The 14965-nt window shown below is 38.3% G+C and overlaps 2 protein-coding genes across 3 annotated transcripts; both read left to right on the forward strand.

Moving 5' to 3' along the window:
• The first annotated feature begins 5116 nt into the window (after window positions 1-5116).
• LOC135680614 (plant cysteine oxidase 2-like) lies at window positions 5117-9166 on the forward strand. The gene is made up of 5 exons (XM_065194655.1): window positions 5117-5637; window positions 7079-7197; window positions 7470-7626; window positions 7703-7906; window positions 8769-9166. The coding sequence occupies exons 1-5, from the start codon at window positions 5409-5411 to the stop codon at window positions 8891-8893; spliced, it is 834 nt and encodes a 277-aa protein (XP_065050727.1). The 5' UTR covers window positions 5117-5408; the 3' UTR covers window positions 8894-9166.
• A 575-nt stretch (window positions 9167-9741) lies between these two features.
• LOC135680612 (uncharacterized) lies at window positions 9742-14764 on the forward strand. 2 transcript variants are annotated; one of them, XM_065194653.1, is made up of 6 exons: window positions 9742-10068; window positions 10175-10241; window positions 11747-11854; window positions 11969-12067; window positions 13372-13497; window positions 14348-14764. In XM_065194653.1, exons 1-6 carry the CDS (start codon window positions 9757-9759, stop codon window positions 14500-14502), a joined length of 867 nt encoding a protein of 288 aa, XP_065050725.1. In that variant the 5' UTR covers window positions 9742-9756; the 3' UTR covers window positions 14503-14764. The 2 variants fall into 2 exon arrangements, with proteins under 2 accessions (XP_065050725.1, XP_065050726.1); XM_065194654.1 differs by lacking the exon at window positions 11969-12067.
• Window positions 14765-14965: the final 201 nt, after the last annotated feature.

The following is a 14965-nucleotide window of genomic DNA, read 5'->3' on the forward strand; positions in this document are numbered from 1 at the left end:
ATCCCGAAGGCGTGAAATCATCGGGGTGAATTTTTCTGGGAGAAGGGTGGAGTGATTGAAGCTGAGCAAGGACCGACAAAAACAATTCGTAGATGAAATTAGAGTAGATTCAATCTCCATCAGGACTCTACGTAATAGGTCGACGTCGTATGAGATTTTTGATCCGACCCCTTCGATGCTTAAATTAGTTGATAGGAAACTAATTATATATCCGATGAGGATTTTTGGGGATCGATTATCTTTTCAGGCTCCGAGGATTAGTTTTTATACCTATGGAACCGACAAGAGGGAACTATGGCTACAAGGATCGTTCATACCTCATGCGATGTATTTATGTGGGTGATTGACCCGTACAACCTCCTGTGATGTTGGTTGACTTATCCAGGCTCTTGTAACGCAGTGTCGATTTGTATTGTCCCGTGCGACATAGAGCTGGCAGGAGATGATGATCGAGAGAGTATCGACCACCTAGCCTTTTCTCAAATCAGATAAATGTAATACTCCTTATCACAACTAATAAAATGATACCCTTAAGTATATGACAAGTCATTCTTGCTTTTCTTTTATAAAAGACATGTGATCATGGTGGGTTAGGGTAGGATCCTATGAGCAAGAAAATTAAGAAAAATATTTACAGACTAATGCAATCAATTTTTGGCCAACTTGTTATTTAACAATATCCTTTGTGATTTGCATGTCGTTGATCTAAAATTTGATTAGATGGATGTCTGATTCAGTTATAATAATTATAACAGAAATATAATATTATATTAAAAAAAAGATAAGGATTGATCAATAAATATACTAAAAATAAACAGATCAATGCTTTGATTATTCTTTTTGTTGTGCTGACTTTGTGTGTGCCATACGAAAGGGAGGAGAGTCTTTCCACGTTCCAATACTATCCTTCTCACTTGCTTCGTTCTATGGTCAGACTTCGGATTCTTCAAACTGCTACCTAAACAAATGTATACGCTTCAATTTTCTTCACCTCTGATAGACAAAAATAAAAAGACTATTAGGATAAGCAATATTTGATATCTATTTGTCGTTTAATATTGACAAGTATTTTTAAGAATTCTGATTATATTTGAACTAATTAGAAGAGTTTTAGTTAAATCGAAACTCTTTAATAAATTTTGATTTGTTCCTATAAATATACTCTTTAATGAATCGAGAAAAACATTATTTAGATTAATATTAAGAGGTATATTAATCTTATAAATTAAAGAATATGAATTTTCTCCATGAATATAAGCATGAATTTATCGAATAATGTTAATCTTACGATAACTTTTTTAATATACTCTTTTTTTAGTTTATTGATCTATGTGTTTTCTTTTAGATTTTAAAATTCTTCTATTCCTCCTAACATACTACGATTATTTGAGTCCATTTTTTATTTTATTTTTGTTCCTTGCTCTACCATAATCTGGCAGTGGAAGAGGGATGCAAGAGGCCACAAGAACATATGGCTGCTGACCACCTCAGGTTTCAAGTCAATGACAAGATGCTGTTTCTGGTGACAAAGTCAATGTAGATGTTCATCGTTTCCAATTTTTTATTTCTTGGTTTGTTGATAAGTTACTCGAACATCTGGTGCTTTCGACTGTTGAAAACTATAGAAAGCACACACAGCCACCTATTTTCTTTGGAATTAGTAATGGAAGAAGAAGAGAAGAATAAGAAGAAAGATGGGAGCAATGTGGCCTTCAGGTTATCAGAGCAAGATCTAAACAGAAACATACTTTTTTTTTCCCTCTTGATCTAAGAAGATCTGGCAGATGCAGATACACATGATTCTCCATAAACAGATCTGGCAGAGGCAGAGATGTATGAGACCATAAAACAGATGGCTGGTGACCACCACAGGCTTGAATACTAAAAACAAGCATGTCTTGGTGACAGGATCTATATAAAAGTGTTCATTGTTTTCAATATTTGGCACTTTCAACTGTTGAAGACTCTGAACAGCACACACAACAAGTTATTTTCTTCAGAGTTAGCAATGGAAGAAGAAGAAGAAGAAGAAAGATCTGAAGATATGGCAGAGGCAGAGATGCATGAGACCACCAAAACATATGGCCCGGTGACCACCACAGACTTGAAAACTTAAGAGCAGTGAATGAAACTGTTGATGACTATGAAGAGCACACACACACAACCACCTGATTTCTTCAAAGTTGGTGATCGAAGAGCAAGAAGAAGAAGGAGGCTGTGAATAATGAATGTGAGCTTCAGGTCATCAGAGCCAAAATCTGAAACATATGAGACCACAAAGAAGATCTGGTGGGGGGAGAGGGATGCATGAGACCACTAAAACAAATGGCAGGTGACCACCACAGGCTTTAACACCAGAAACAATAAATCACAACGTGCTGTTCCTGGTGACAGGCTCCATGGTGGTCCTCACAATCAAACACATGATGATTGGCTTGAATCCTAATCTCGAGGGTGTCTAAATCATCACTAACCACTGATACTATCACGAGAGGATTTAGTAGTCTTGATATCGTCCATCGGAAATCAATATGATTTTATTCTGTCCTAAAGGTGTAATCTCATTGCCTAGGTGATGATTGTGTAAGGTGATCGGTATTGGACTGATAGCCCGTATTCAGCCCACAGTTCATCTCTTCTTAATCTAACCTTAATTTATATTAGGGGGTGTGATGATTATAAAAAGAGACAGAAAAAGATAGCAACAAGATAGTTTTTTTGGTAACCACGAGATTTTAAAGAAAATGAAAGAGAAGAAGATGAACAACATAGAAACCGTTTTCAATCATATAGTAGTGCTTTCATCTCAGGTTATATCAGATTTACAGTAGATTATTACTGTGATCACTCGGAGAGAATTATGAAGGATTTATATATTGTGCACAATAACGTGATCCTTGTATCTCAGTTATTCTCTTGTGATTATTGTTAGGGTTTTGAACAATAGAGATTTGTATATTCATTATTATTATAGTGGATTATTTCTAGTTTATCATTTTTATTCGAGATTTCTCATATTTTCTCTTTCTCATATTATAGTGGATAACTGTGCACGAGACCTAAAGAATTTCTCATATTTTCTCTCTCTCTCTCTCTCTCTCTCTCTATATATATATATATATATATATATAAGCTAAAGAATTTAAGTTATGAAACTGTAATTTACACTATTTTACTTCAGAAACGCATGAGAGTTATATATTTATTTAACTCAAACAAGCCGATGCTAATCATGGTTATAAATGCTAATTATGTGATGTCGCAAATAAAAGTAACTCATGTCCTGATTGCAGATATTAGAGCAGTGGTGTTAGTGTTAGAATGAACGGTTATAAATCAACGTCATGATGCCGAATCGAGACATCTAAAAGATTAGTCTTATCGTGTCGCGAACGCATGTCATATAAGCCCACTTTGATGCAAGTCAACTTGAGGTTAAACATAATGATGAAATTTCAGATCCTAATAAACAATAATATATAATATACTTCTATTTATCAAGTGATGAACAAAAACATTTTGTATATAAAATAAACAATATCTAATAGTCTCTGTGTTTCTTTTATTTTTCTGTTCCTTTTTGAATTATATATGTAAATAAAACATGTCAGATATAATATACAATATACACATCGTAGTGTAAGTTCAATTTCCAGGCCCAGATCCACTGATGACTGTAGCAGACTGGGCCACTGCAGTGGATCCGATCCCTCTCAGAGATCTGCATGACAAATCCACAACTCTTCTGTTCTTAAAGACGGAGATGAATGTGAGAGTTGACTGGCAAATGATGGCAGGGTCAACTGTTGTGCCACAGCATTTGTGTTTTCGGCAAAAATATTAAGGGTCAACCCACGCATATCTGGTAATTTTGCATGCGCTGTTCCGGCCACCTGGCGCTGTCGGGGGATGTGGGCGAACCCAGTCACCGAGTTGGCGCCACTTATGCTGACGTTAACTGCGCAGCTGGCACGTTCGTGAACCTTCCACCGGTCCAAATCACGTGCCTACCCTGCTTCGCCGCGTGGCCGCACGACGTCGTGCTCGTGTCTGGGCCGCACCGACGCGTCCATCCTCGAATGGGTTTCTACCTCCTCTCTTTGTGGGAGGACTTTCAGCAGATCCTGCAATCTCCGCTCAGATTCTTTTGGCATAAATAAATAAATAAATTTTGTTTCAAATCAGATTAACATATTTATCAATCGTATTGAAAACGAATAATATGGAAATATAATATGCAAGTGACTTATGATGAAATTAAAAATACCAAATTTTTTTATATGATTATATACAGTATGCTTTGGTCAAGTTGGAAGCAGAGAAAAGGAGAATAGTCAGTCCATTAGGACAAGAGATCTTACTACATACGTCCAAATGCTTAGTTGGGAACACGTCGTATATGGGTCATCCATCCGCATCCAGTCACTAAATGTGAAATATAATAGGTATGTACGTACTCGTAGGTCTTCTTACTTATCCTCCAAAATTGGTGCCCATTAAAATGATATTTATTCTTTCAATTTCGTATTCGAGTGATGTTTGAACTGTGTATAATATCCTCCAGTTTTCACAACAGAGGTAACAACAAATGATACGAGTTTTCGTGAGTCAGACGCGCCACGACACCTACCGCGTGTCAGAACCATCGTGAACAGAGATGGGGTAGGTGGGAGGGAACGCAAACTCTCAGCGAAGAACGATTCGTAGTGCCTCCAAACCGTCCTTTTTGAAACCACTTTCGATCTCAACCGTCAATTCATATTAAAAATGAAAAAAACGTGTGATAGATTTGACTTGACGAGACAGATGGATGGTTGAGATTAAAAGATATTAGAATCTGCAATCGGGTCGGTTGTCGTGGTAATCTCTCGTGTCTCTCCTGACTTGTTCTTAGGTTGACTGAGTAAACGAACAATCGGGACGAGGGCGATTCGGTCATTTTACACGTAACAGTTCTACGCTTGACTCGAATCTGTGTACTGTGTTCCATGGTCGGAAAGAGCTGTTTCGGGAACGCAATAAGGCGGGCGGAGTCGGGTGGAAAACAAGCAGTTTTGGTGGTGTTCCCAAAGGATTTTTTTGGGCAATTCCCTCCTTCCGGGGGCGTAGTCTGGTTTTCTCTCGTCGAAGCTATCTCATGGCCCCTGGTTTTGCCTCCCCTTCTCCGCCTTTATACCTCCTCCCCCCCTCTCGCTTTCTTTCTCGTCAAAATTCCTATTTTTTTCGCACAGTGCTCGTCGATCCCGATCCTATACCGGGGTTGTCTACTGAAAGTTTGGGCTTCTCTCGCTTCTACTTCGAGATTAGATCTTTGGAGCCGGTAAAGTTAGAACCTTGGAGAGTTTTGGTGCTGGAATTGAGGTGCTGGGGGTGAAAGATCATACCTTGGGCGAGTTCGCGAGGCCTGGATGAAAGTAGAGGCGACTAATGGGTATGAGGGGGAGAAGAAGCCAGCGGGGGCGAAGAGGAAGGGGGAGAAGCTGGTAAGGAAGCGAGGGTACAGCAGAGGGACACGGCGGCGGGTGCAGGCCGCCTCCACGGCGATCCAGCGTCTGTACGTGGCCTGCAAGACGGTGTTCAAGGACCCTAAGACCGTCCCTGAGACCGCCAACGTCGAGATGCTGCAGCGCCTCTTAGGTATTGCATCATTATCTCTTCTCAGGGTTGCTTCGCATGAATTCAATACGATTTTATTGCGCTCATTCGTTCGAGGAGCTTCGACATGTTATCATACTTCACCAGTTAGCCGATACAAGTAGCTTCTTTGCTATGGTGCGTCTATCTTGATCTCTAGTGCTTTGCTGCTCTATCTGAGTAGATTCCTTCTTTGACTTATATGATACACATTTGTTCTGATACAAACTTGCAGTAGTGCTGAAAGCATCTGGTCATTCTCTATTATGAGTAGCATCCGAAATGGTCAACATTTTAGAGTTGCTCTAGCAGTCCAGTTAGGCTTTTTGCCTTCTCTATTATTCTGCGTGCTAATAGACATTTGTATTCTCCTAATAGTTAGGCTTTTGCCTTTGCTTTTTGCGGAATCAAGTCTCTAAAAGTTCATACTTCAGTATGGTTGCCTACTATATTGTGTCAATTTTGCTTAATGGAAAAGACCCAAGGAGCTAAAACTTCAGTTGGAACTGTAAATTTATCTAAATGTTAACTTGTGGGTATGAGCTGCATGATATGTGTTGCATGGATCTGATTATGTCATCAAGTGAAGGATTCTTCTCATGCATGATATTTATTGCATGTATCTGATTATGTCTATTTGTCATCCCATTATAGTTATTCTGTTGAATGCCATCATATCGTCTGAACCCTATCTCTTTCTTGTTCAAACAAAAAGAGATCTTAATAAGTCCATTCTGATGATAGTTAAGGGGCTAAGTTCAGACCTTTAATTATATTTGTATAGGAGCATAAAAGTTGTGAAGAAAAATGACTGATGAAGTGAGAGGTCCAGTGTCTACTCATGAGAATGATTCGTCGAGTTTGTTTTGATGCATTTGTATATGGATATCTGGACAATGCATTTTCTTTAACAGTGTAAGTTTTCACAACAATAACTTGTGAGCTTGGCATGTTGATTGGAGTAGATATGCTATCAATGTCTTTGGAATGCAATTAATATCCATGTCTGTGTCTGGAACTTTCATTAGGAAATCTAGGTTTGGACTATGTGACAAGTATATTTGCATATCCATATTCATTCCCTTGTACATGTCAGATCCACTTTCAGTGTTACCTTGAAGTCACATGGTCTCATAGATCCATGTCCATGGTTGTTAGTGAAAACATGTTTGCCCCCTGTTGGTGACATGTCTTACTGAATTTTTTTTAATCTTGGTCATATGACACTCGAGGCTTGTTAACCTTCGGAGAGAATATGTTTTTTTTTATACATTTTTTTCCTGCTGATTTTGAAATGTTATTTTCTTTGAGCTCAAAGCAGAACACACTCTTGTCGGGCAATCCGGCTATTTGTTGTAGGATATCATAGTGTTCTTGATCTTATTTGGGACTAGCCAGCCATGCTGTACTTGAAGCTTTAGCTTTCTGTTATTTTTGTCTCCAGATGAAATGAAACCAGAAGATGTTGGGCTAAGCACGGATGCACTCTTCAGGGTTAAAAGTTCTTCCAAAGGAACCCCAAAGATCACATATGCGATGATTTACAAGTGCGATAACTTTTCGGTAAGACTTGTAAACTGTATCACTAGAAATGGTTGCTTGAAAATGCACTTGGAGAAGAAGAATTTGTTGAATATGCTGAGGAGATATAGATCACAAAACAAGAAATAATAATCTGCCTAGAAAATCTCCTGTTATTTGATAACAGAAAGTAGAGAAGCATATTTGTTTCTTAAGCATCTAATGAATTGAAAACTTTAGTAATTCAGTAAATATGGTTACCATGAATGGATTTTCTTAATACATTCTGGTTTATGTGTTCTGTTTATTTGCAGATAAGTATCTTCTTCTTGCCCCCGAGAGCAATTATTCCTCTCCATAACCACCCTGGGATGACTGTTTTCAGCAAATTACTGGCAGGATCGGTGCATATAAAGTCTTATGACTGGCTCGATCCTGGTGCATCAAATAGCTCTAAGCCCTCACCTAAATGTGAGCCTTCTTTCTGTATGATTTTATTCATCAAATCTCAGTTTATTGGCTTGACCATGTATGCTATGTTTCGCAGTGAGACTAGCCAAGTTGGTGGTGGATTCTGATTTTACTGCTCCTTGCGACACTTCAATTCTTTATCCGACAACCGGAGGAAACATTCATACATTCACAGGCATTACTGCCTGTGCTGTGCTTGATGTTCAAGGACCCCCCTACTCGAAAGAAGAGGATCGTGATATTACATACTATCGGGATTATCCCTACAGGACATATCCAAGTAAGCAGTTTCTACAAAGAGTTACATCTTGCTTTAAGTCTGAAGCTTACCCTTAGAAACACCCTTTTTTGTTATACTTAAATGGTTTGGTAGTCATAGCAGGATGATACACGAGAACGACCGACCTTCTTCTATATAGTATCCAGGTTACGCTCCACATACACTGTAGTATGGCCAAGCAAGTCAAGTATGATTAAAGCATTAAAGTAAAATACATCAATATGACACCTTCATAACAAATCGTCTTGATTAAAGCATTAAAGTAAAATACATAAATACATAATGCAAGTCAGACGGTTTGTCTTATTTAATCCTATATGATGATTGTGAATGTAGTATTCAGCTCTAGTCTGTCGTCTAAATTGTTGTTCCTATATATTCCATTATTCTTTTCTTTTGAACAAGCTACCAGTTTACTGACTTATCCATCCAGAATCCACTGGAACCACAAACTTGGCAAAATTTCTTGTACTTAAGATGGATTGCACCAGCCATATACTTAAGATATCGATCTCTTTGCTTTGTCTGAAGTTATAAGCTTGATTAAGGATGACTTCTTGAAGTGGAAAAGATTCACTTATCGACACACTCGTGTACTGACTTATCCATCCAGATAACACATCTTCATTGCTTGAAACACATGCTTCTTTGGCTGTATAAATGCCTCAATACTGACTTATCCATCCAGAATCCACTGGAACCACAAACTCGGCAAAATTTCTTGTACTTGAGATGGATCGCACCAGCCATATACTTGAGATATCGATCTCTTTGCTTTGTCTGAAGTTATAAGCTTGATTAAGGATGACTTCTTGAAGTGGAAAAGATTCACTTACCGACACACTCGTGTACCATTTTTCAGATGGTGCCACTGACCAAAATGGAGAGGAGGATTCTTCTTTTGGATGGTTGGAAGAAATCGATATATCGAAGGATTTGAAGATGAATGTTATCGAATACCTGGGCCCGCAGGTCATCGAGGGCTGACAACAGTTCTGACCAGTTCTTTTCATTTTCCTCTGTGTGGGACTGGTTTCAGGATGTGTAAAGATTGGAATGTCTTTGAGATGATACTTCATGGTCCTTTTTTTGGTCCTTTTTTCCCTGGTTTATCATTGTTGTTTAACTTGTCATATCATCAGAATCTGACTCGAACGGTTCCCCACTTAAAATCTCGATGTGCAGTTTGATTTGTACTTTTGCTTTGGATCACTTTGGGATGTCGCCAATAAATCTTGATCAGTTCTGATCATTTCATAATGGTTCTTTCCAAGTCAACACTGCAAGTTGATCATTCGGAATCACGTAATTAGAAACTTCTGCTGCAATGATCAAACATTGGATTGGATGCATGCGATGAGTGAGTTCAGTCGCATACTAGTTTTTCGAGTGCCACAGATCTTACTCCTCGTCTTTTCTTTAGTTTTTTATGGTTTAAGCCAAAAGCTCACCACGAATCCATTTCCCGCATGCGCCTTCGTATCATCTCTCTCTCTCTCTCTCGCTCACTATGATTCCATTTCCCGTCTCGCCGTCTCCATCTTCCTCTCTTGGCACCACCGGTGCAGTCTTTGTGACCGTTGTTGCCTCCACCGCACTCCGAGATGATTCCACGTGGCTCGACGTCGTGACGTGGCACGCTATCACGCCCTCCCACCATTTCCTTTCCTCGCCATCACCTCCACATGCAATGGTGGGTAAAACAAGTTTGGGCCTGGGCAAGCTTAGGCCCAAAAGGAGGATCGTCTACATGCTTTGAAACAGCGAACACCTTGCACGAGGGACAGTCGACGTCTCAGATGGATCGTGCGAGGAATGGACGGCAGAGACTTCTGTGACACTCGGCTTTTATGCGGAAGGCTGTAGATAACCTGTCAAGCCGATCAAAGGGGGCGATTAATAAGCCGCGAGGGAGCGACCGCTCACTGGTTGTCAGCAAAATTATGCGGCGGTTTCCAACGAGAGCCCTGCGCCACACGGGGCGGCGGGGTTTCTTCCCCTCGCCGGAACGCGCCGTGCCCCGGGACGGTTCCGTCCTTCCTGGGATGCCCCCGCCCTCATACGCCCGGCTGCCCTATGATGGATCCTCGACGGCCGAGATTGTGCGTGGTGATGGCTCGCGGTTCTTTGGCCCTTCCCTTCACGACTTCCGCCAGATGCTCGTAAGCTTCCTCTAGTGTTTCCCCGACTCCAAATGTGAAACCCTAGTTTGATCTGACTAATGGTTATGTCTCTTGTAATAGTGACATAGTGGTGGTTTGGTTGCAGATGTCGAACGGAAAACACACCGTGAGAGAATCTTTCCTTAGACAGTTCTCAACGATAAACGAGAGAGGTGATGATTCATTCTCTGTTTGCTTGATTTCTCAAACAACTTTTTTGATGATTATGTGTGGGCAAGGGTTTATGAAGAAATGAATAGTGACTAATATGATAGTGAGTCAATTGAGGATTGATGGATGTTATAAGAAAAAGTTGGATTACATTCATAGTAAACCATCCCAAGCAAAATCCAGGTTGGCTTGGTTCAACCCGATTTAATTAAACATTTCAATTGAATCACTAGATCATGGGTAATATTTCTCAAAATCAACTGAATCAATCTCGATATAGTTATTTTTGTGCCATATTGGCCTATTTGTTCAATTACAAAATATTTGTTGTTTATTTTCTTTTAAGACCCTCCACATGAGGCTATCCCATGTCACTCCCCGCATCTGCCAACATCAGTGTGATACCGAGAGTTGAGGGGAGATAATAAGAGTGTGGGTAGGAGTGGTGGCATTTTAATCTCGTGAGCAATGGTTCTCTGTTTTCAGTAATAACACAAGTGATAAGGTCCCAACTATTTTTATTTTTATAAGTTAGTATTTTAGAAATTTAGGGATTCATACTATATTAAATTTATAAATACTATAATATATAAAGATATTTAGATTTATTCTCTTATTTTAATTATACCTTTAATGACATTTTTGTGCCTATCCTCATCATGACCTTGTGAACCTTTTTGTAAATTTCATTCTTGAATATATATTCAATAACATTTTCTTTTCAGACTTCAAGGCACATAGGAAAGTTTCTTGCTGTGGATAATGTTTAATCTCTAAGTCGAGATTTTTTCACTTCATAATGTCTTTGAGTTCAGAGTTCGGAGCATATTGGACCTTCGTATAAGCATATTCTGTGCCTCTCATGATGAAAAACATGTTCCACGAAAGGGACAGACATAAAGTGATGCTTAACATTCGCCTATATAACTAGCTTGTGGCCTTTGAAAAGTTTGGAACCTGATAAAGCACATTAGTAGTTTGTTATGAAAAGATAATATGATATGCATATTGCAGTCTTGCTACCTCAAAACATAAGAACAAAGGATCAAAATGATCACGTTATGGCAATCAGTTCCCAAGGTTTCTTGTGTACTGAATGACAAACATGATGACCTACTCTAGATGATGCTTTTAATAAATGAATGGGTGATGAAAAATCGCCTTCACTTTTATTAAGTTTCAATGAGTAGGATTTACCTACTATTGGCATCAATGGAAAATAACTTTCCTTGAATCACCATTATTATATAAACCATTAAAATAAGAAACTATCAAGAGCAAAGTTTTCATATGCTCCTTAACTTTTATGATACTTACAGGACAAGATAATTAATCCTGATTGCAATTTTTAACATAAAAAGGAGCTGTTAGGACTTAGTTCTCTTGAGATGTCCCCGTAGTTATAATACACAAGTTGCATACTTGACTTGGCTAAATTTATGGAATTATTAATATTCAAGAAAGAAGCTTCATGTGAAAAAATGATTTGATTTTACATATTTTACAGATGATATGTCACTTGAAGAAGAGGCCGAGAGGAAAGCTGGTTGGTTGCTGAAACTCTTTTTTATAGGAACTGCGGCACTTGTTGCATTTGAGTTCTTTCCTTACATGGGTATGGCACTTAATTCGATAGACATATTCCATGTTTAATGGTTATTATCCATCTAGGATTATATGCTAATCAGAAAGAAAGGATCTCTGATACTGTCATGCAACAAGTTTTCAGGAGAGACTCTGTTGCAACAGTCCATCTCTCTTTTGCATGTCAAAGATCCCTTGTTTAAGAGAATGGGAGCTTCCAGATTGGCTCTGTATGCAGTTGATGGTATTTCTCATACTTTCGTAGCATGTTGTCCTTAGTTTAGAATTTTGTATTTTTTTATCATTCTCAAGCAATGATGGTGCACAAATGTTTCCTTTTCTGGTTTGTTCACGCACTCCCACCACTTTGTGAAATTTTATTAGATTCTTTTGTACGAATGCTTCATGATTTCTTGCAGTGAAGCATTCAATTAATTACTGTTGATTGTGGACTTCTTTTCCTACTCTTAACATTACTTTGATTTTCGGAAATATGTTCATTTCACTTTATGACCCCTAGTGCACCATATATATATGGAGCAGAACTCTTCTATACAACAACAAGAAGACATGATGTCCTTACCATTTGGGATTTGGCTACATGGATCTTCTCATGCCATTGAGCTTATATTACATCTTCTTAAACTGCATAAGGAACTTCATCTCAGTAATGTTGTCAATTTATTTAAATAACAGTTTCAGAGTAAAGAGTCCATTTTTATGGAAAATATTTTTAAACTATATATCAAATTCTAATTGTGATTCCTGCTGCTTCTCTTATTGATTTTGACTGAGAAGAAAATGATTACTCGTACTTTCGCTTGGGTGTTCTTTTATTATGGGTTCAAAATCAGATTCTTTTCCTTTCCAGGACTTGCTTTTAACTACTACCAAAACATGGATACAGAGTTTCAATAAGGGTATGACTCCCATTGGAATTCATACCCCAGTGGTGAGCAATTCCTTGAAGTCTAGCAGTACTAGCTAAAGTATGACCTCCCAGTTACCATTTAACTACGTTTACCCATTGTGCAACTTGAATACAATCATTTGGTATACTTCTATCAAGCCACGAAAAAGAAGCAGAGATACTCAGCGGAGTGATGGATTGTAGAGAATCGGAGTAAACCCAAACATTATGATATCCTTAACTAGAAGCTTAGAGTATGCTTCTTGAATCGCCCAGCATTAGGCCTGGAGAATTGATTGCAGAATCCGAGAGTAAGAACCAGTGGCAACTACATTTCCATCTTGATTCTTCATAATATAGTCCATTCCTGCAAAGTCATTGTTAGAAGTAAAAAACCATCACATTCCAACAAAACACAATTCATAACTAGCACCATAGCACCATCTTGAGCTTTTGTTAAGCTCCTTTCTATCAGAAAGGAGAACTGAAAATTCTCCTCTTCCTGTAAAATGCATTTATCATCTTTTTCTTGTTTTGCTTGTTAAAATGGATGGAGTTCACCAAAGTGTTTGATTGGGATTTTGAAATGACAAACTTTGTTTTCTTTTATTGTCAATTTATGACTCATTTTTTAATAGATGAGAGGAGGATGAAAGTAGTAGAGATGGGCGGAGCCTTAGACCTGTTGAATATGCTGAAGACTGCCAAGGATGATAAGACACGCAAACAAGCTCTTAAAACTCTTGTCGCCCTTTCTCACTCTGGTAAGTCCAAGCTAAATGATGTTATAAGTGTGTTTTGTGTTTGTTGCATGATACTGTTAAGAATTATCTAAATTTGCATCTTATCTTGTCATCACCAAATTCTGATTTTACCTGATTAGTCATTCTACCATCCATTTCACTCTCCGTTATGCAGTTGTATAAATATCAAGTCAAAGTTTTGATCACTAGTGAACATATATTTGCACACATGTTTCTGTATAAACCAAAGGGCATGTCGAGGTTATTCTGCAGTTTAAAACCAAGACCGTTTCGAGCATCACTAGGTTTATTCTGTAGGATTAGTAATAGGGATTTGCCTTTTCTCATGATCTAGTTTCCTGTTTCAAGGCTTCTATATGTTTATAGTTATTATGTCAGACATGACAGATCTTCCCTATGAAGTTTTTGTATTGTTACCCATTCTCACTCGGTGGGTCATGTGTCATTCAATGCTGTCAGTTAGGGTTTATGCAATATTCTTGGGTTCAAGCCAGCTGGTGTAGTGTCTTCAAAGTGTGGTAGCCATGCAGGCCTGATCCCCTTAAGAAAACCATATTCCAAATGATATAATAATTTGATTTTAAGGGTGGCACCAATCTTGCATAAATTCTTCTGAACCAACTTCATGTAGCACTAATTTACCTGTCGAGCATCAACATGCTCCGAAGTTTGAGATTTGGTGGCATTAATGTGTGTTAATTCGAGTTTTGGGGTCTTTGAAGCTCAAGTTGATCACCACCTGAATTATCTGTCGTTTTGCTGAACTGCAGTGTGGCATTGTGCTGCATGTTGCATAAGCAATCTGAAATTTATTGCGACATACCTCGTTCTTTTTTTGTGGAAATTGCAGATGAAGCTGCCGAGGCTTTGCACCAAGCAGATGCGATTGCTATTGTTAGCTCCACTCCAAATTCCGTGGAATATGATGAAGTTGAAACATACAAGTCCAGCCTACTTAAGAGGTTTCAAGAGTTGAAACATGAGATCCCATCGGAAATTAGTTGAAATGCAATTTTTATAAAAAAATCTTCTGTTTTGTTTGATACCAATTCGGGTAACATGTAGGACTGCTAAGATAAGATACCGAACCAAGTAGTACATATCAGACTGTACCTTTTGGTATCATTGAAAACTCAAGCTTTGCAGCTATGAGAAATTCTTATTATATGCTGCAATAATTTTCCTTTGGTTCCCACCACAAACTGACCAACCTTGAACATTGCAAATGTACTCGATTGCAAATTTGATTTAAATGCCTTTGTTTTCAGGATTTATTCCAAATTCAACTAAAGAGTTTCTTATTCCATTTAAACAGTTGGTGAATCATCCATTTGTTGTGTGTGTCTCATTTTTATCATGACACTCTCAGTTTATGATAGAGTTTGACAAACCCCCTTTGCTGATACAACAACAAATCATATTCAACCTTCATAAAAATTATGATTGTCGCATTTTGGATTTTTTTTAT

Source organism: Musa acuminata, chromosome BXJ1-8 (genome assembly GCF_036884655.1).
Source record: "Musa acuminata AAA Group cultivar baxijiao chromosome BXJ1-8, Cavendish_Baxijiao_AAA, whole genome shotgun sequence".
Lineage (NCBI taxonomy): Eukaryota > Viridiplantae > Streptophyta > Magnoliopsida > Zingiberales > Musaceae > Musa > Musa acuminata.

Bases quoted from the DNA above. Each gene is read 5' to 3' on its own strand.
- LOC135680614 (XM_065194655.1), top strand. From the start codon at position 5,409: ATGAAAGTAGAGGCGACTAATGGGTATGAGGGGGAGAAGAAGCCAGCG. The intron at 7,627-7,702 runs GTGAGCCTTCTT...TATGTTTCGCAG, and splicing joins CTCTAAGCCCTCACCTAAAT to TGAGACTAGCCAAGTTGGTG. The intron at 7,907-8,768 runs GTAAGCAGTTTC...ACCATTTTTCAG, and splicing joins TCCCTACAGGACATATCCAA to ATGGTGCCACTGACCAAAAT.
- LOC135680612 (XM_065194653.1), top strand. From the start codon at position 9,757: ATGCGGAAGGCTGTAGATAACCTGTCAAGCCGATCAAAGGGGGCGATT. The intron at 10,242-11,746 runs GTGATGATTCAT...CATATTTTACAG, and splicing joins CTCAACGATAAACGAGAGAG to ATGATATGTCACTTGAAGAA. The intron at 12,068-13,371 runs GTATTTCTCATA...ATTTTTTAATAG, and splicing joins GGCTCTGTATGCAGTTGATG to ATGAGAGGAGGATGAAAGTA.